General features: G+C 57.1%; 2 protein-coding genes across 3 annotated transcripts; both read right to left on the bottom strand.

Annotated features, from left to right (window-relative positions):
• Positions 1-899: 899 nt before the first annotated feature.
• GRK6 (G protein-coupled receptor kinase 6) lies at positions 900-15,038 on the bottom strand. Of its 2 annotated transcripts, none has more exons than XM_072348675.1 (16): positions 14,918-15,038; positions 12,300-12,395; positions 9,811-9,923; positions 9,422-9,499; positions 9,109-9,209; positions 7,722-7,814; positions 7,347-7,410; positions 6,661-6,801; positions 5,899-6,089; positions 5,314-5,351; positions 5,101-5,190; positions 4,784-4,992; positions 4,507-4,644; positions 4,069-4,206; positions 3,748-3,882; positions 900-2,987 (listed from the first exon to the last, which is right to left on the bottom strand). In XM_072348675.1, the coding sequence occupies exons 1-16, from the start codon at positions 14,967-14,969 to the stop codon at positions 2,982-2,984; spliced, it is 1,683 nt and encodes a 560-aa protein (XP_072204776.1). In that variant the 5' UTR covers positions 14,970-15,038; the 3' UTR covers positions 900-2,981. The 2 variants fall into 2 exon arrangements, with proteins under 2 accessions (XP_072204776.1, XP_072204775.1); XM_072348674.1 differs by having other exon boundaries at positions 900-2,320.
• Positions 15,039-17,594: 2,556 nt separating this feature from the next.
• On the bottom strand, positions 17,595-18,632 carry LOC140258081 (alpha-2Db adrenergic receptor-like). Its single transcript, XM_072348023.1, has one exon. It carries the CDS (start codon positions 18,630-18,632, stop codon positions 17,595-17,597), a length of 1,038 nt encoding a protein of 345 aa, XP_072204124.1.
• Between the last annotated feature and the right edge of the window lie 211 nt (positions 18,633-18,843).

Genomic DNA, 18,843 nt, shown 5'->3' with positions numbered 1-18,843 from the left:
CTGTGAGCACGTAGATGGGGGTAAGGGACCCCCAGTCAGTGTGTCTGAGATGCTGCTGGTCAAGGCCAAGCACTGTGTGTGTGTGTTTGTGGTTCTGCGGGCCACTCAGTGCCCCAGCCCTGCCGCAGAGCCACAGCGCCCACCAACAAACTGCGACCCCAGGACTCTGTGCCTGTGTGCTGCAGGCCAGGCAGTGCCAGGCAGCAGCAGCAGCCTTTCCCATGGGTGCAGCTCCCCCCACCCCCCACCATGCCTTCGTTTTTTTGCAGGGCTGCAGAAATTTCCTGGATTTTACCCCAAGATGCCCCCTCCGAGTGTGAGAACTCCTCCTCGGCCTGCTCCCATGGCAACTGTTCCCTAGCTACCGCTCCCTACTTGCTATTCTCATCCCTGCTCAGCTGTGCTCGGCCACCCTGCGCTGTGCACGAGGCCACCACCAGCCCTGCTACCAGCACTGGGCTCCCAGCCCACCAACCACCTCACCCCATGTGGCCCCAGCCCAGGGGTCCCCCCTGCATCCCCTCCTGGCAGCCGTGCTGGCCCCAAGCTGGGTGTACATCTGCAGGGTGTGGAGACCTTGGAGCTGCTGTCCCCCCACATAAGGAGACAGAGAGCAGCACTTGGTTGACTTGTGGTCAGCTCCAGGGCTGCCCTGTGGCCGTGTTCCAAAGGGGATGGCAGCACACACACTTGGACAATCAGTGGTGGGAGGTTTTGTGCCCATTGTGCCCTTTACGATGACCCAAACTGCCCTGCAGAAGCCAGAGGATCATCTGCGGTCTCCACCATAAGCACAGCTCTACCCAAAATACAAGGAGCCCGATGCTGCTCACCCTGCTGGCTCCTCCCACCTTGACCCAGCAGCACCAGGCACAGCAAATCTTACACTTAACAAAAGGTTAAAAATGTCAATACTTTCAAACTTTAGTGCAAGGCAAGCAAATGATACCACAGGTCCAAGTTGGTGCTCAGCCCTGCCCTGGGGCCTGGCTCAGAACGAGCACAGGGCAGCAGCACACACACGTACACACACATACACACACACAAGACCAGTTATTGCTAGGAACACAGCTGGGACATGTATGCACAAGACAGGACAGGACATGGAGGACAGAGGCAGGAGAGGCAGGCTGAGCTCCTCGGGGACACACAGGACCCCCTGGAGGCTCAGGCTCCTATACCAAAGCTCTGCCCTCAGACACAGCTCAGCTGGATCCTGTGGTCTGGCCCTGCTCCCACTTGGCCACAGCCCTGGGCAAGGCACAGTCCCCTCTGTCACAGCTTTGCACCTCAAGAGCACAGCCACCTAAACCACGCCAGGCCTGGGGCCTGCCTGCATCCCCAGCAAGCCAGCAGAGCTGGTGGGACCGTGCTGGGGCAATCCTGCAGCATGCAGGGTCAGGGCTATCCCTCAGGTCCAGCTTTCCGGCAGGTGCTGGGGGAGTGGCCATGTCCTGCTGTGCTGCAAGGCAGGCTGCCAGTAGGCTGAAGAGGCCAGGATCGGTGCCCAGGAGCTGGCAGCACGTGAGAGGCAAGGCAGGAGAAAGCAGGCTCCAGCAGGCAGGGAAGCAGGGATGAGGCAGTGATGCTGCTCTGCTGCCAGGATGCAAAGGGAGATGCTTTGGCATAGCATTCTCCCGTGCCTCAGGGCTGAGCAATGGACTCCTCCGGAGCCAGGGACACCTCAGCAGGGCCAGAAAGGTCCAGGAAAGATGCTTTAGGCACCTCAAGGCACAGAAGGCCTCTGCCCAGAACTCCCTGGTATGTAGCTGGGACTGTCACTCCCCCCATAGGAGGACATTTGTGCCTGTGACAGAGTGGGGGCAGCGCAGGCCCCCACCTATAGATTAAAAACTGACATGTGATATGTACAGACTGACATATATAAATATACACCAAACCTGCAGTGCCGCTTCGACACTGTGGAATGTGTCAACAGAGCTGCTCCAGCCTGGGCTCGGCCCACACCAGCACAATCCCTCCCTCCTGCCCTTGGCCCCAGAAGGGAGTGACAGCTGGTGGGCAGCAGCAGCACCATCCCCAGCAGCACTCAGAAGCGTCCACAGTTCTGTCCTGGGGACGATGGCTCACCCACAGCCAGAGGTGCCAAGTGCTGCTGCCAGCGCTGGAGCCATCCTCGTGGTCTTCAGAAAAAGACATGTAAAGCTGTAAACAAATCCACCTCGTGGGGCCACTGCTACCTTGTCCTTCAGGGTGGGCTGTTGTTCTTCTGGGCACCCGGAGAGGCAAGAGGAGAACAGGCTGTGCTCTACAGCCGGGTCGGCTCTTCCTCACTGTCGCTGCAGTTCCCACAACAGTCCTGAAGTCAGAGGGGCAACGAGGGAGAGGGAGAGAGGAGCACAGCAAGCAGAGGGTAAAGCACAGTCACAACCTGGTCTGCAGCTGCCCTCTGGCAGAGAAACAAAGCTGCACCTTGGGACTCAGCTCCTAGCAGACATACTGGTGAGTGCATAGCTGACTGGCTCAGAAGCTGGAAGGAAGATGGGCTCCACAGGCTACAGCCACCCAGGGAGACAGCTCAGTGCCAGCGCATACAATCTGCCCTACTCTGGACTCATCAGGTCACAGAAAGCAGCTGAAGCCCTGGGGAGGGAGCCCGAGCATGGGACAATGCCAAACTCTTCACAGTGTCTCAACTCTTCTGTGTATCCAGGACATCCAAAGAGAGGAGAGAAGGGAACCCTGGCCTTCTCACAGCCCCCTGGGAACAGAGCTCCCAGCTGCAGCAGTATAGGGGCAGCTTTGGCTCAAGCTGAGGGTAAAGCTTCCCCAACAGCGGGGAAGGCAGCAAGAGCAGGGAGCAGGATTAGTGGCTCAGGGGGCAGTTAGAACAACAAACAGCTTGTGCTCTGCTGGGGGAAGGGGTTAGGCATTGAAGGATAACACTCCTCTTTCCCAGATCTCGCCATGTCCGTGGGCCACCAGGTATTTCCCTGAGCAGAGCAGCCAGGAGAGACTGCTCACCTCTGGAAAGAGAAAACGTGGCAAATCACAGCTCAGTCCCTGCCTGAGGCAGCCCGTCCTTGTGCAGGTCTTGCCTGCCTTCAGAAGAGCCGTGTCTCCCAGCAAGCTGAACAGTTAAGCACAAATGGGAACTTGACAGGGAAGTCAGAGGCAGCACTGGGTGACTGGGAATGGGTCCAGGGCAGGCCAGAGCCAACCGTGCTCGAGTGCCACAGCTGCTAGCAGCTGTTGAGGCAGCAGCCCAGACTTTGCCAGTCCTAGAAAGAAGGCAAATACTGTTCTGGCCCAGAGGAGACATACAGGCATGCAAGTGCACAGCAGATGCACGATGCTTCTGTTCTCCTCATCCCTAGAAAGCACTGCTCTCTCTGTCTGCTCAAGGCCTAGTAGAAATGTTCAAGGGATCCCCAGAGCCTGTAAAGACCACAGCAAGATGAAGGTCTTCTTCAGGGATGGTATTATTCATGTAGGAAGGGAGAAGACTTGCTATTTTAGTGCCGTCAGCAGCATCACTCTCTATGCAACTGCAGCAATTTTAGCCAGGACACTCCATACCAGCCCCCTCAACATGCAGCAATGTGAATGTCAGCCAGGCAAGGGTTGGCTCCTTGCAGCCTTGCATAGGACTCCCCAAGAGCTCTGGGATTCAGCCCTGCAGGGGGACTCATATCTGCTGCCCCTACATTCCCACCTTCCTGACCGTTCTGCATCAAGGAGAGAGGGCTCAAGGCTGTGCAAGAAATACTGGGCGTGCACTCTTACCTGTCTGCTGAAGAAGCGCTGGAGTAACCCTTTCTTGGGCTGTGGTGAAGGCTGCCCTTTCCAGTCCAGGTCTGGGGGCACCGTGCCATCTGTGCTAAACACATTCAGCTCCTTGAAACAGTCTGTCTCTATCATCTGGAAGAGGGCAAAAATGGCTGCAGCAACTGCCACACAAAGCCTGTCACTGAGGGCCCAGCAGAGAGCAAGGGCAGCAGTGTTCCTGCTGCCTGCCTTGTGGGACACTGCGCCCAGCCACAGTGAGCACAAGCAGGGGCAAAGACCTGTCCTGCACAAAAGGTGTACATGCTAGTTCCCACCCACCTCGTTCTGCCAAGGAATGGGCACGCTTCCTGTGGCAAACTTCTGGTAGAAGTCATTGTCTGTGGGCTCCAGTTCCACTCCTTTCACTGTGGAGAACTGCTCGATGTCCAGAACATCCTTGCAGTAGATGGCCTGGGGCTGAACAGCACAAACATTGCTCTAATGCTAGGCTGCAGTGGTAACACCCACTGAAACAACTTGGATACTGGTCAAGCATGAGCCCCTTCTACCTGCTTGCCTGAGCTCTGTTCTGCCAGGCAGGGAGTACTGGTAAGACCCACTTGTGACCAGCAGCCCACCCTCAGGTGAATGGCCAGAGCAGCAGCCCCAGAAACAAAGAAAGATGGACCCCATCTCCTCAGGTGAGCCAATGCAGGGCTCCTTCTCCCCCTGACAGCAACAGTGACTGAAGAGGTGAGGAGGTGGATAGGGACTCACATCTGGCTTAAAGGGTGGATCCAGCATGCCCGCTTCCAGCCTCCGGAAGTTGAGGTGCTTGAAGAGAGGGTGCTCCTTCACCTCCCTAGCCCCTGCTCCTCGGCAGCCCAGGCGTTCCAGAGGGTCTTTGCACAGGAGCTGTAACATAAGGAAATCAGCATTCCAGGCAGAGCATTTCAGGCAGCAGCAGCCCTGGTTCTGTGCCTTTACAGGGAGCAGTCCTGATGTCCGGCTGCTGTGTGCAAAGAGGTGATAGGGGACAGGGTTTCACTCGTACCATGGTGCAGAGGGAGCGGGCACACGGTGAGAACTTCTCCGAGTACTCCTCCTGCACATCCTTCACCAACCGCTCCACCTCCTCCCGCTTGATCTTCTTCTTGCGCTGCTGGAAGGGGGACTGTCCCTCAATCATCTCATACACCAGGCAGCCCAGTGCCCACCAGTCTGGGCTGAATGTGTAGCGCTCATTCTTCACCACCTCTGGAGCTATACAGAAGCAGGAGTGAGGAAAATGTGAGGTCAGGGAGAGTACGGTGCAGTGCAGTACAGTGGAATCAGAGGCTACTTTTTAATGAAACCAGGATCACTCCTTACCCATGTAGCCAACTGTTCCCACACGTCCCTTGATTGTTTGGCCCTCAGGCACATGCACAGCCAGCCCCAGATCTGAGATACGAATGTGACCTGCACAGAGGAGGGCACAAGATAACAAATCAAAATCATGGGACGATATCTGAAGCTGCCATGAACTCAGAGCAACTCTGATTCAAGCATAGGAAGGGAAAAGGACCTAGGCTCTGCACTCACCATGATCATCCAGTAATATGTTCTCAGGCTTCAGATCCCTAGGAAGGAAGAGACTTGATCAACAATGAAAGCAAAGGACACTGGGATTGGTGACATCTCAAGAAGTCACAGGTAAACAGCAGAGGGATGCAATGCTCTGCTGTAGGAAGACCCCATCCTGGAATTAGCCCTGTAAGATCGCCCTCCCAGACAGAACAACCTTCAGCCCTCCACCAGGAGGCATTGAGCCTGTTTACTTCCTTCTTCTCAGGTGCAGAACTCCAGATAAGGTAGGCCACACAAGAGAGGAGCAGAGCGTCAATACTGGTTGTGAAGCTGAACACCCAAGTGCATTTCCTGAGGCAATCACAAGCACTCGCATCCTATTAGTAATCTTTCACCAGCACAAGGTAGCTAAGCTATGCCTTTTTCTGCGTCTCCTCTGAGATCAGCTTCCCGATCCTGATCCCCTCTTACCCAGCTCTATGCTGCTTTCAAGCCTGAACTTATTTTCTTGAGCAGACAGTCCCAGCTGTGCTGGTAAGGGCAGCAGAAACGTTCTTGCTCCTGCAGCCAGTGCCCCTGCTGGGGCCAGGCAGCACATACCTGTACACTATCCTCTCCTGGTGCAAGTCTTCAAGGCCACAGCAGATCTCAGCAGCATAAAAAGCTGCTCGGGGCTCCTCAAAGCCAGCTTCTCCCATGTGGTAGATATGGAACTTGAGGTCCCCTCCATTCATGAGGGTCAGCACTAGGCAGAGAGCATCTTTAGTTTCATATGCATAGGCTAAGCTCACCTGCAATTCAGGGCAGAAAGGCCGTTAGAAGACACAGCTGGAAGAGGGAGGCACCCACATTCTGATGGGCACTGTCACCCAAGAAGCCAGGATATGGGCAGCAATAGGATGGGCTTTTGTAGAGGGAACGGTGGATTTTCAAACCCGGGGAGGATCTGGAAGTACCCAGTATCCCCTGTATACCCCCAGCTTTCCTCAGACAGGAAGGATGCTCATCTCCCTGAGCCACAACTGCTCCCCTTTGGGGGCAAGAAGCACCCAGCAGCAACCCTGGGGCACCATTTGATGAATATTTTGTAGAGGGAGGTTTCAGACTGTTCAAAACTCTGCATAACCAGGGAGAGAGCTATCCAGCACACAGCCCATTTGGCAGTCTGGAGGCATTTAGGTCGTTTTGTGGAGGCAGTGGGAGGTCCTGCCAGACCCCAGCCTGGCAACCAGGACCTTGCTCCATAGGCAGGGTCTGCTCCTGCCTTTCCACACAGTGTGAGGAGCACAGAAGAGCCAGGCCAGCTGGTTGTGGGAAGAATCAACCACTGCAGCAAAGTGAGAGCAATTCCTATGTACTTACTACAAACCTACTGTTCACTTTTTCCAGGATCTGTTTCTCATTCAGGGCCATGGCTTCTCCCTTCCGCTTTTTGATCCGTTTCTTCTCCAGTTTCTTGCAGGCATACATCTTCCCTGTGGCACGCACTTGGCAGGCACAAACCTGGAGTGGGAGACAAGGCTCAGCACCTTCCCACTGCTGTTTCCAGTGTGGGTCTAGGCTCTCCTCTTGGAGTGAGGCACAGAAAGGTGAAAACTGTCCCGGTTTCAGCCCCATCCTGAGGTGAGCAAGAACCACAAGGAATAGCAACATCTCAAAGTGTCACAGGAGCAGGCTGGAGCCTGCAAAAACAGAAGGCCACTCTAGAAACAAAAGGAAGCCTGAAAGACCAGCAGTTTTCAGGACTGCTGTTCCCTCTGTCAAGAGACTGGGGAGAAAATTATTCTCAACTCAGGCACCACAAAATACATGCTGCCTTCTCCGTGCAACCACCTCCTGCACCTCCCATGTCTGCAAGATGGGAGCTCTTGTCTATCAAAAGGGAACTATGATAATGCAATGCCCAAAGAACAGAAGTGTCCGGCACAGAGCCCAGACGAACATCTCAGAAATATTCCACAGCCAGTAGCACCTGCCTCCAAGTGCTGGAGCAGCTTGCAGCACCCCGCCTACCCACGCTAAATACAGAGGAAATGTTGGCCACTCACCTCTCCAAAACCACCCTTGCCTAGCACACGGTATTGGCGGAAAGTGTTTTTGGTCACTGGCTGCCTATGGAGTAAAGGAAACTGTTGTGAGATGAAAACAGGAAAAGAACAGGGGCTGAAAGTCAAACCATCCCCACACCCTGGCATGAGAGTCTGTGGGTCACTGTGAAACCCCTGTTCAAGCAGAACCTGCTTCCCTGCAAGCAAGCAAGGGTAGGGCAGCCAGTAGAGGCTCCTTGTGCCAACAGAGGTCCCTGAAGGAAAGGAAGTACAAAGGCCAGGCCCATATCCCAGCAGGGGAGGAGCTCAAGGGACCCCTCAGGCAGCCCAAGTGCTGCAGGGTGCAGGACTCCCAGCGATGCCACAGGATGTTACCGTTCCAGCCATTTCCACTGCAGGAAGCGGTTGAAGTACAAGCTGTCGAGGTAGTCAGCAAAGGGAGCCACACTCAGGTAGTCGTGGATAAGCCTAAGAGAGAACAGAGCCAGCAAGGCAGCTGAGAGCTGCTCACAGCCACAGCGCAGGAGGTGAGGAGCCCCAGGAGCCCCGTGGCTTTGCCATCCCCTCACCCAGCACCGTGCTGCACTGAATCACCCACGCGCCCTGCACAGCCCCGGCACTAAAGCCCACCCTCTGTGCTAAGTCTTGATCCAAAAGGAAGGTGCGTTGGAGGCACAACTGTGACAAAGACAGCACCCTGGGACTGCCTTCTGTGGGACCGGCACTGATAATTGTGGCCTCTCAGCAGCAGCCATGGCTGTGGGACAAAGGGGGGCGATAGGTCTCTTTGCAATTGCCCCTCACTGGGCAAATGCATGCACAAGACTGTAATCAGTTGCTGAAAGCTACTAGCAACATTCAGTACCAGGCACTGAGTTGTTCAGTTTCAGATGAATATCCAGCACAAAAGGCCACAGGGGATCCTGCCTTAGAGCTAACTGCCTCAGAGACTGGTGCCAGGCCTGCCCAGCGGAATAGAAAGCCTTAGACTTAGCGTCTAGACTGGAGACACGCATCAAGGCGAAGCGGATGGGCTCTTCCCCTTTCAGAGCCTGCCAAGAGAAGGCAGGGCCCAGCCCGGAGGCTCTGCATTCAGACGACACCAGTTACCACACACAGAGCTAACGTTCCCCAGAAGACTGCAGCAAACTCATTGCCACAGCCCTGCACTCGATTAGGCAACGTGCTGCTGCTACTGTTCACAGGGGTGGGGGCTGTAAGCCCGGTTTGCCTAACAGCTTCCTCTTCACACCCGGAGCCATGACCTCGGACACCGTTTCTGTGATGAGCTCAGGGAACAGAAGTGACCTTAGATTGCTGTAGCAACAGCTACCATGATCTAGCCACAACAGCCACATCTGTGGCCAGCAGGAGAGGACAGCTGGCACTTAAACTGCTGCAGTCAGCTCTACACAATGGGTGCCCACCAGATCCAGGCACAAAACTAGAAATAGCACGGCCAGCCTCTGAGGCTTCCTTGGAATGGTATCTTCCCAAATGGCAGCTCAGACCCACGACAAACTGAGTGGCAAAGGTTACTGCAGCAGCTTGTGGCTCCCAGAGCCCATGGGAACTCCTTGGATTCCCGGAGCTGTGTTGCACATTGCTAGCCCCAAAATACCTAGGTCCCATCCTGCACAGCCCCAGTCCTGGCATCAGTCTTTAATGTCCTGGAGGAAGGGAGTGGATGAGGTGAGCTGGCTGCAGCAACCAGCACTGTGTTGTGACGCAGCTGCAGGATTGCCCCAGCCCTCCAACTCACTTAGTGGATTCCTTGAATAGCTCCTTGGAAGGTTCCTGCTCCAGCCTCTCACAACAAGCATCCACCAGCTGGGAGGGGACTTCAGGCACATGGTCCTCACTCTGGGGACAAAGGGACCGAGTCAGTGGGGGGCAGAGCCCAGGGGTCCTGTCAGGAAGGAGAAGCCACAGGAACAGCACACAGGTGCTCATCTGCTTCAAGATAAGGTGGACTTTGCTCTCATGATCCTGTTCAGAACTGCAGCAGGACATGGGTAATGACAACTGTTGGCTGTTCTACCACTGCAGGCAGCACACACAGCCCTCTCACTCACCTTTGGCTTCAAGTACTTTTCAATCAGTTGCTGCCCGCATTCCTTCCGCTTCTCATCTGGAGCCACTTCGTACCCAGCCTGCAAAAAGCAAACACGGTGAGGGGCAGGCCCAGCTGGGAACCAGGCCCTGCTACCAGGCAACAGCTGCACAGCAGCAACACCCTGCCCAGGTACCACAACCCTGTGCCTTCCTGGAGAACCAGATCTCTGGCAAACACCTCCCTAAGCAAAGGCCCAGCCCTATCTCAGAGAAACTGCAACTCACAGGAAAACTTCCTTGCCCAGAAGTACCTGGCAATAACCTGGACACCCAGAGTCAACTGAACCGTGCCCAGGATGCCGAGAACATCCCTGCCTTCCCAAGGAAGCCTGACAAGCTTTGCTCTTACCACAGCATCCAGGAACTTGACGCAGCGTGACAGCTCAGGCCGTGTCTCACAGAACTGCCGAAACAGCATGCGCCCGATGGGCTGCTTCTCACACAGGCTGTAGTAGTCTCGCTCTGAAAACGTGGAGATCACACACTGTCAGCCCCATGAAGCATCTGCAGCCCTCCTCCCAGCCCTAGGCAGCAGTGAACCTTCTGGCCGCTCAGGGGCTCCACCAGTCTGAGGCTCCCAGGAGACAAAAATGCACCCAGCTGAGACAAGAAGCCACAGGCTGAGCTTTTATGACCCTTTATGGAAGGTTTTCCCTAACAGAGATTTGAACTGGTCTTCTGTGCAGTGTCCCCATCTTGTTTTGAGCAATGGATCTCGGTATCTCCTGCTTGGCTTGAGGTTTTCTTCTTGATCCTCCTCTCCATGGTGACCAGATACATAACTTTCCCTGGGCCCTATGGAACGCACTGAACTTGTTTTAAAGCAGAACTCCCAGGCCAAGGGCTGCTCTGATGACTCTCACAAATCACTCTGCTTCACAAAGCCTGCTGAAAGCAGAGGCGCCAACATGGGGGGAACCATTTCCAGCCATGTCCCATTAATGCTGCACATCACCATCACACATCTCTGCTCCATGGAACAGCCACCTATCTGCAGTCAGGTCCCAGTGCCCCCCCTGGAACTTGGTTTCCCCTAAATGATTCTTCCTACCCATCTTCCCAAAGTCTTCTGAATCAGGCACAAACACCTCTGACTATCCGAAGCACCTCCAGTTCTACGCCTCACCTTGCCCTGGGGTCTTGGTGCTCCTTGGTGCTAGGTGCTGATGGCTTCCCCCCATCGGACAGCAGCTTCTCCTGAGGAAGCTGTGGCTTCCTGGTGGTGCAAGTGTGGAGGGGCCACGCTGAAGATGGGGGCTGCTTCACCAGCCTGGCTGCCCCAGCTGGTTTACTCATTTGCAGGGGAAGGAGTTCCCCACTGCTGTAGAGGATGGGAGCTTGCTGACAGCGAGACTGGGGGTTTTGGTCACCTTGCTGCTGCCCAGGCACACACTAGGCTGCTCTCTGCAGTCAGGGCACATAAACCTAATTCCGCTGCAGCACCACCACACTGGAAACCCTGCTCAGCCTCTGCAACAGGAACTGAACACACCACTGTCTGCCTGCCAGGGGACAACAAAGCCACCAGCACACAGGGACTGGGCATACCTCTCCTGGAGGGAAACCAAACAAGGCAGCCACCACCTGCAAGAGCACTGCCCTCATGGCCCTGCAAGGGGAACTGGGCATGAGTGGTGTCAGCAGAGGCTGGGAGGCACCTCCACAGCATCACGGGACAGTGGGACAATGGAGATGGAGTACAGCATTCATCACCAGCAAATGGACAGCATAACAAAGACGAACATCAATGCTGGAAAACAGATCATGACACCTACAGAAGGGTGGCTGCAAAGAGGACAGCCCATGCCAGAAGCAACTCAACGCTCAGGACCTGCTCCAGTGAGGCAGAACGTCCCAGTATCACGGCTGCAGTTTCCAGCTGACTGCAGTGGCTGTGGAAAGAGCCAGGGAAATGGTACCCAGCACGAAGCAGCCGAACTGGGTGTTGTGGGCTTGGAAGTTATAATCTGGATGATGGAGGTTGTTATTTCAAGTGCTGTGGTCCCACGTGCCTTCAAACGGAACCACTTTGAGTGACTTCCAGGACCTTGTACCAGGACCTTGTACCAGGAACTGGAACACCTGCACAGTGCAGAACTTGGGACTGGGGTTGCAGACACATCCCAAACCCAGTCAGCTTAGTGACACCTGCTCTGAAACAAAGTCAACACTGTGCCACTCTCCAGCTGGCAGATGAATATGGAGTGACAACTAAAACAAGCTCTCCCCCTCCCAGAAAACAGATCACTCTCACCTTACAAGTCAACTCCTCAAACAATCTTATACGATGTCAGGACCAAACCTGCTGCACAAACATTAAAATCACGAAGAGTACAAAGTGCAGAATTAAAATCATAGACCAAGCCCTACTCAGCTGCACAACCCTCATCCGTACTGCACAGCCAGAACCCAATTCTGCTCAAGTAAAGTTGCTGCTTTAGTTGTAGAAGCTGAGGTCTGGAGCATAGGGCTGGACATCAGCCAAGGGAACAGGAAGATGTTAGCAGGACATTTGTAATTAATGCAAAGGCACTCCTGAGCAATGCTCACAGCAATGGGCAGGTTTGTTTGCGCAGAGAAGGATGTATATATCTCTACTGAATCTTCTCACCATCTAGAAGGTTTGTGGGTATATCAACAGCAAGTGCCATGCAGCTGTGACTTACCTGCCCACTGTTCCTTCCCTGCACTCTAAATTGTGTGCTCTTGCCCAGGACTTGTGCCCTATTACCCTCCTCTGACCCTCCCACGGCTCACCTGCATTCAGACCACCTGTGATCTGACAGGTCACAGCCACACGCCTGCCCCACAGCCCAGCACCAGAGCCCTGCTGCTCACCAAGGGCTTGCCGAAGATCCTCGCAGAGGCTGATGTGTGGGAACTGCAGCATCTGGCGCCATTTCTTACTCTTGCCTTTCCGGTTTCCGCCTCCACCTGCAGGGCACACAGATTTGGTAGGATGAGTTATGAATGAGGGATGTCCGACTGCAGATGAATCTTGTTGCACCAGAAGCCTGGACAGCACCAAGAGGTATCACTGCCTGCCAGCCAGAAGGACGGGAATGCTGGAGCCTCAGCTGACCGCCAGAGGAAATGGAAGGACTGACTGGTCCGGCTGTTCAAAAGGCAGAACAAAGCAATGACAGTGAGGTCTTTCCTCTGGACATTTCAGTCATTCATATTTAAGATGGGAAAAGCACGGTAGAGGGAGGAGTGCCTACAGCCACAGGTTGCTCTGTGCCTTGGCTCCCAGGCCCTTTTGAGGCCAAACCGTGCTTGGTGTGAAGCTCTTCACTGCCAGTTTCTTGCTGTAGTTAAGATTCATGCCACCTACTCATTCCAGACTGATTGCTTACTGCAGGGAGGGGCTCTCAGAGAAAGGACACGAAGCTGGAAGACAGGAATTCCTGCTCTAATCCCAGCTCCACAGACAACTCACCGCACTGCCCCAGGCTCATCACTTCAGTTTCCCACCTGTGAAGTGGGGACACTCCCACTGTTCTACAGAGATAAGCCAGCCTCAGAAAAGCAAGATCCAACAACTAGATATTATTCCATCTTCAGGTGCTGGAGTAAATGCCCAGTGCTGTAGGAAAGGGTGGGAAAGCTCCTAGATAGACCAAAAACATTTACATCATAGCAAACCCTAAGTACTGGAATACTTGCGTGCCTGATGGCTCAGATCAGCCAACCTCTAGGGATTGCGCTCCTCCTGCTCAGTGCCAACAAACACAAAAACTCCCCCCCGACTCTGGAAATGCGTTAAACTTTGCTGCTGAGTTGGGCCAAAGGCACAGCACTCTGAAATCATTGTAGAACACCACTTAACAGCTCTTGAGAAACAGTTTCATAATGCTTTCCCCCACTATAGATGTGATTCGGCCCTCAGACGTTCCCTGTACCCACACTCTGGGTTTCCAGCACCTACACTACAGGCATGTATGTAAGTGGGGTGGGATGGGACGGGATGGCTGCAGCCATAAGCCCTGGCACCGCTGGCTGGTTGTGCTGCATCTGCCCCCCGTGGCAGCTGGGCTGCACGATTGTTCCAACTCAGGAAGGAAGTGACTCAAGGGTAAGCAGGGGTGGAAGAAACCAGCAGCGCCGACACCTTGTCAGCCACAGCTCACAGCCACAAACAAGGACGGGGACAACCCGTAGGTGAGAGCACAGGAGTGTAGGCACTCTCCATGAACGTGTAGGAGGAGGCAGAGTTACGTCCCATGGCACATTGAGGATGAGGAGCTGCAGCTTGTGCTCCCCTGCAGGCAACGCAGCAAACAGCTGCAGCTCTGCCCCAGCAGCACACAGCAACCCTCCATTTGAGGACAACAAAAGGGAGGCAGGCCTGACCCACAGCTTGTCACAGTTCTGGGGCCGGTCACATCCCATCTGCCACAAGCCAGATGACAAAAGGAACAGAGAAAAGATCCTTCCATGGGAAATCACCATCCTGCTGCCCACACCTTGATGGCACACACTGAGCACAGGCCTTATCGCACTGGGCACTCTCCATCAAGGCAGAGAGGAGCACCTGAAGGCAGGGCAGCAGCTGTGCCACACCTCTCCCACAGCCCCACGCTCCGCTTCAACCACAGCACTGCAGAAGCTGCACTCCTGGCTGCTCCGGGTCAAGAGGAGTTTCACGTCCTGAAGTTGCAAGTGCTGCTGTTTGGTTTTGTCTGGGTTTGGCTTCAGCGAAACCACAATGGCAACGGTCGGATTTCCCTCTCGCTGCTTGAAAACCTCCACGCCTGAAGTATCTGAACCGAGTCTGATTTCTAAGCAGTTCAGAATGGTCTCAGCCCAGGGAAATTTAATTTCAATGCTCTTTGCTCCCACAAATCTAATCTCCAAAACCCTCTAACTGGATTTAAGTGGGCCCCTCGGGCTCAGAAACTACTCAGCCTGGCCAGCTGCGCAGCGTGGCCCTTCCACAGCAACAGAGGGGCCGTGCTTCCCCAACACCTTATGTGATCTAATGAACTGCTCTGCTGGAGCCAGACCCCAGCCTGCTGCGTGCTGGAGCTCCCAGTTCTCTCCCAGTTCTCTCCCAGCCGCTCGAGGTGTCCCTGAGCAGCTCAGCTCCTGGCCCCACGTCCCTCCAGCACCACCGCCGGGCTTTGCCCCGACCCAGGCCCCGCACGGACACAGGGCCGCGGACACACGGCTCAGCCCAGCGCGGGGAGCAGCGGTCACGGCGCGGCGTGACGGCCCAAAATGAACTTTTTTCCCCTCTTTGCCCCCGTGAGGAGCGGTGCGGGCAGGACGCGGGCAGGATACGGGCAGGACGCGGGCAGCAGCCGCAGGGCAGCTTCTCTCCGAGGCGCAGCGCGTCCGTCCCACAGCGGCTCCGGGCAGGCCTTGACCCCCGCCCCAGGACGGAGCGCGGCCCTCCCAGCTCCGGGCCTGCCACCCCCACCTCGGACGCCTCCCGCCGCTCGGAAACCGCTCACCTTCTCGAGCCTTGAGCAGCACGGTGTTGGCGACGATGTTCTCCAGCTCCATGAGCCCGGGCGGCACCGCCACCTCCCGCCCGGCTCCGCTCCGCTCTAGCCCTGCCGCCGCCGCCGCCCCCCCCCCCCCGCTGCCGCCGCCGCCGCCACGCTCCGCCCCCCGCGGCCCAACCCACCAATGCCTGCCCACGCTCCTCCCGCGCCGCTCTCCCATTGGTTCGGCTCCCCCCCAGGAAGCCTCGCCCCCTCCGCTGCGCCGCTGCCCTGGGAGGGCGGAGGTGTGAGGGGGCGGGACGGAGAGAGAGAAGAGCGCGTCACGCGGCGGCCATTGGCGGAGCGCAGTCCGGGGCCGGGAGCGAGTGCTGATTGGTGGTGGAGGTGTCAGTCAGAGAGCGCATGGCAGAGCCGAGCAAGGATTGGACAAGCTGTAGCTGCGCCCACCACACTAGGGTCCCGCCTATTACGGTTTCTGATTGGATTGTAGAGCTGCCACTCCTCGGCGAACTGGGCCATGATAGGGCTTAGGGGTGGGGTCAAGAAGCTGCTTATAGCGCAGCGCTGTGCGCGGGCCGGAGCAGATGGCGGATGGGTTGTTGGGTTCGGTGTTGTGCTGGTCCCGCTGGTTCTGTCCCTGTTGACTCAGGGGTCTTTTCCCGCTGCCCTTCCATCAGCCGTGGGTTCATCTGAAGGCAGGCCGCGGTGTGGCAGCCTCCTGCCGCTCTGCTCCCCAAGCAGTCACAGCCTGCAGGCAGTTCCCCAGTGCTCTGTGTCCCCCTTGCCCATTATCCCCCCAGCAGTGCCTTGCATGGCAGCCTTCCTGCAGCCTGTGCTCTGGAGGCCGGCCCAGGCCACCCTGCCAGCAAGCAGGAAGGAACCAGTTCCTGTTCTCATTATCTCCTCCCGATAATAAGGCATTATGGTGAGCGCTCATTGCCTGTGCAATTTGTAATGCCTGCGGTCTGCTGCATCCTCCAGCATCTGCTGGGGATCAGACATTGCATCACTGGGTTATGGCTCTGCAGCGATAACGAGGAGCTCTGCTGGCAGTCCCCGGCTCGGCTCACACTGAGAGCTTCCCCCTTTCCGAGCTGTTCTGCTTTTAAAGGTGGCACACGCCTAAACTGAGCCTCCAACACGACAGCTCTGCACGCATCTGTTTGCACGCGCATCCCATAGGCAGCAGCTTTGTTTCCTCCTCAGTGGTGTTTTCCATCAGGCTGGGCACAGACATCCTGCTGCTGCTGGAACTGGGGCTCTGCTTTGGGCTCTGCAGAGGAGCTGAGGCTGCAGGAGAGCTCTGCAAGCCCACGCTTCTTGCAGCACGGAGTAATCGTTCAAGCTAATCTGGACAAATGTGAGAAACAGCCTGAAAATACAGGAGGCAATTCAGCTCCAGCAAGAGCAAGTAATAGATGGAGGCAGGGATAATCAGCGCTCGCAGGGGAGCCCTCCCAGCAGTTCTGCTCAGCAGCTGAGCAGCAATAAGGGTGATGCTGCTTTAAAAGCTGCCTTTGTGCACCCTGAATGGAAGGGGACAGAGCAACCTGTCCAGGCCGTCACAGTGGGTTACTGAGCGTCACTCCCCAGCTGAACCAGCCGTGCCCCCATCACGTTCGTGGGTATTTTTAGATGCAAAGTGCTGTTTAATTGTGCAAAGGCTTAAGGCTGGCTGTGGGAGGGAAGCAGGCGGTGCCGATAGGGCAGCTTCTTCCGTGGCAGGGCCAGTGCTGGGACTGTCCCGTAGCATCCCCACGGGGAGTGGGGCCGTGCCATGCCCTGACTGGGGCCACGCATCCCTTGCTGCACCCCAGGGCTGGCCCGGGGCCGGCGTTCCTCGGGCTCCGGCTCCCAGGCGCCGGTGGCTGTTTTTAGCCAAGCAAAAGTTTAATGTTTTGAGATTTTCTATTTTGAGCTGTGAAGCTGGAGAAGCCGAGCCTCCTCTGACCCCTGCGTGTCTGTGTGGAGCAGCGGGCCTGGCCTGGCCTGCCCGGCGCTGAGGATGTGGTTGCCCTCGGTCTTCACCCTACATTTGCCCCCTGCCACCTCATGCCCTGTGTTTCCCTGTGGAAACATCCTCTACACTCTCTCAGGAGAGAACAACGTCTCTTCTTGAAGCCCCAAGCAGGTGATGGGGCATCCCTGGTACTCCTGCAGCATGGCATGGACTATGCTGGGGGGCACAGCCCGGAGAGCCCCAGCAAAGGCACTGGGCTGTGCTGGGATGCTGCAGGGCACGGGCAGCTCAGCCCAGTGGTGGTGATGTTGCCATCTGGGCCTTTGGTCCCGCAGCAGCTGCAGGGTCTGCCTCTGTGCTTTGTGCCAGAAGATACTCAGGGCCATGTGCACGCAGCAGAGCCGGCATTTGCTCGGTCACCAGCAAATCCAGCCAGGGTGGGGTGGCACAGGTTGCTGGCACTCAGTGGAGGTGTCACCGCTGAGAAGTCACCCATGGCTGAAAGAGACAGTGAGAATAGATGGGGTGACCTGGGAGAGGAGCGGAGCTGAGTGCTCCTGGCATGCAGACACCAGCCCTGGGCGTGCAATTCCGCCTTGTTTTTAATTCACCACCCTGTAAAGCCCTGCGCTTCTGGAAGTACCTTGAGTTCAGCCCCAGCAGCACGGCCCTCCATCCCCCATCTCTGTCACAGTGCAGTGGGGTGGCTGCCCCCGGGGGTCCCTAGGAGCCGTGTCGGACCAGGGCAGCCAGGAGTCTGCGGAACGCGGCACGGAAGTCCCTGTTGAAGATGGTGTAGATGATGGGGTTGAGGCTGCTGTTGCAGTACCCGATCCAGAAGAAGAAGCTGAAGAGGGGCTTGGAGACGCGGCACCCCTCCCCGCACACGGCCTCCAGGCTGTAGGTGAAGAAGAAGGGGAACCAGCAGAGCACGAAGGCCCCCATCACCACGGCCAGCACGATGGTGAAGCGCCTCTCCCGCACCCGCAGTAACCGCCGCCGGCACAGCGACACGCTCTGGTGCTGGCTCCGGTGCCGCCGGTTGGGCGCTGCGGCCCACGATGCCCTCCTGTCGGCATCCCCGGGGCACGGGGCTGAGCCACGGCGGGCGGCGAGCATGGCGGCACTGCGACGCGTGGTGAGGCGGTAGATGCGGCAGTAGACGGTGACCATGACGAGGCACGGGGCGAAGAAGGAGGCGATGCAGGAGGCCAGCACGTACCACGTCTCTTCGATCAGCTCGCACTGCCGTGCCCGCGGACGGGCCTTGAACAGAGGCGGTAAGGCCACCAGGGTGGCCGCGGCCCACACCGCCCCGATCATCCCCTTCACGCGGCCAGGGCTGCGCCGCAGGTTGAGCCGTGCCGCCCGCGTGACGGCCCAGTAGCGGTCCAGGCTGATGGCACAGAGGTGCCCAATGGAGGCTGTGCACAGCAGCACGTCCAGCGCCAGGTAGAGGCTGCACCACAGGCTGCCGAAGTACCAGTAGCCCATCACCTCTTTGGCCAACGAGAAGGGCAGGATGAGGACGGCCACCAGGATGTCCGCTGAGGCCAGGGACACCAGGAAGAGGTTCTGCGGGGCGCGCAGGGCCCGGCTGGTGGAGACGGCTGCCACCACCAGCACGTTGCCCACCAGCGTGGCCAGCAGCACGGCCAGCACGGCCAGCAGGATGAGCCCGGTGGCCGCCGGCGAGTGCGGGGAGCTGCCGGCTTGGCTGCTGTTAGTGGAGGCGTTGGGCAGGGTGACGGCAGCCTCCATGCTCCACCAGCCCCTTCGGTGACCGACTCCCCATGGGGCTGCCCCTCCCGCACGCCCTGCTCACCGCCGCTTCTTGCTGCTCGACCCTTCCATCACCCGCTGCGGCTCCTCCCGAGCTGACCCGGCGCGGTGGGACCAACCCGGTGTCTCCCTCACTGCTGCCTTCGTGCCGTCCCCGCGGCGGCTGCACCGTGTTTCTGCAGCAGCCCCG

Source organism: Excalfactoria chinensis, chromosome 13 (genome assembly GCF_039878825.1).
Source record: "Excalfactoria chinensis isolate bCotChi1 chromosome 13, bCotChi1.hap2, whole genome shotgun sequence".
Lineage (NCBI taxonomy): Eukaryota > Metazoa > Chordata > Aves > Galliformes > Phasianidae > Excalfactoria > Excalfactoria chinensis.
The sequence above is the reverse complement of the archived record's forward strand: the minus strand, read 5'-3'. Positions and strand labels throughout refer to the sequence as shown.

Excerpts from the sequence above, each read along its gene's own strand:
- GRK6 (XM_072348674.1), bottom strand. The coding sequence starts at position 14,969 with ATGGAGCTGGAGAACATCGTCGCCAACACCGTGCTGCTCAAGGCTCGA. Across the intron at positions 9,210-9,421 it reads AAAAGTACTTGAAGCCAAAG|AGTGAGGACCATGTGCCTGA; the intron begins GTGAGTGAGAGG and ends CTTTGTCCCCAG. Across the intron at positions 7,815-9,108 it reads CTATTCAAGGAATCCACTAA|GCTTATCCACGACTACCTGA; the intron begins GTGAGTTGGAGG and ends GTTCTCTCTTAG.
- LOC140258081 (XM_072348023.1), bottom strand. The coding sequence starts at position 18,632 with ATGGAGGCTGCCGTCACCCTGCCCAACGCCTCCACTAACAGCAGCCAA.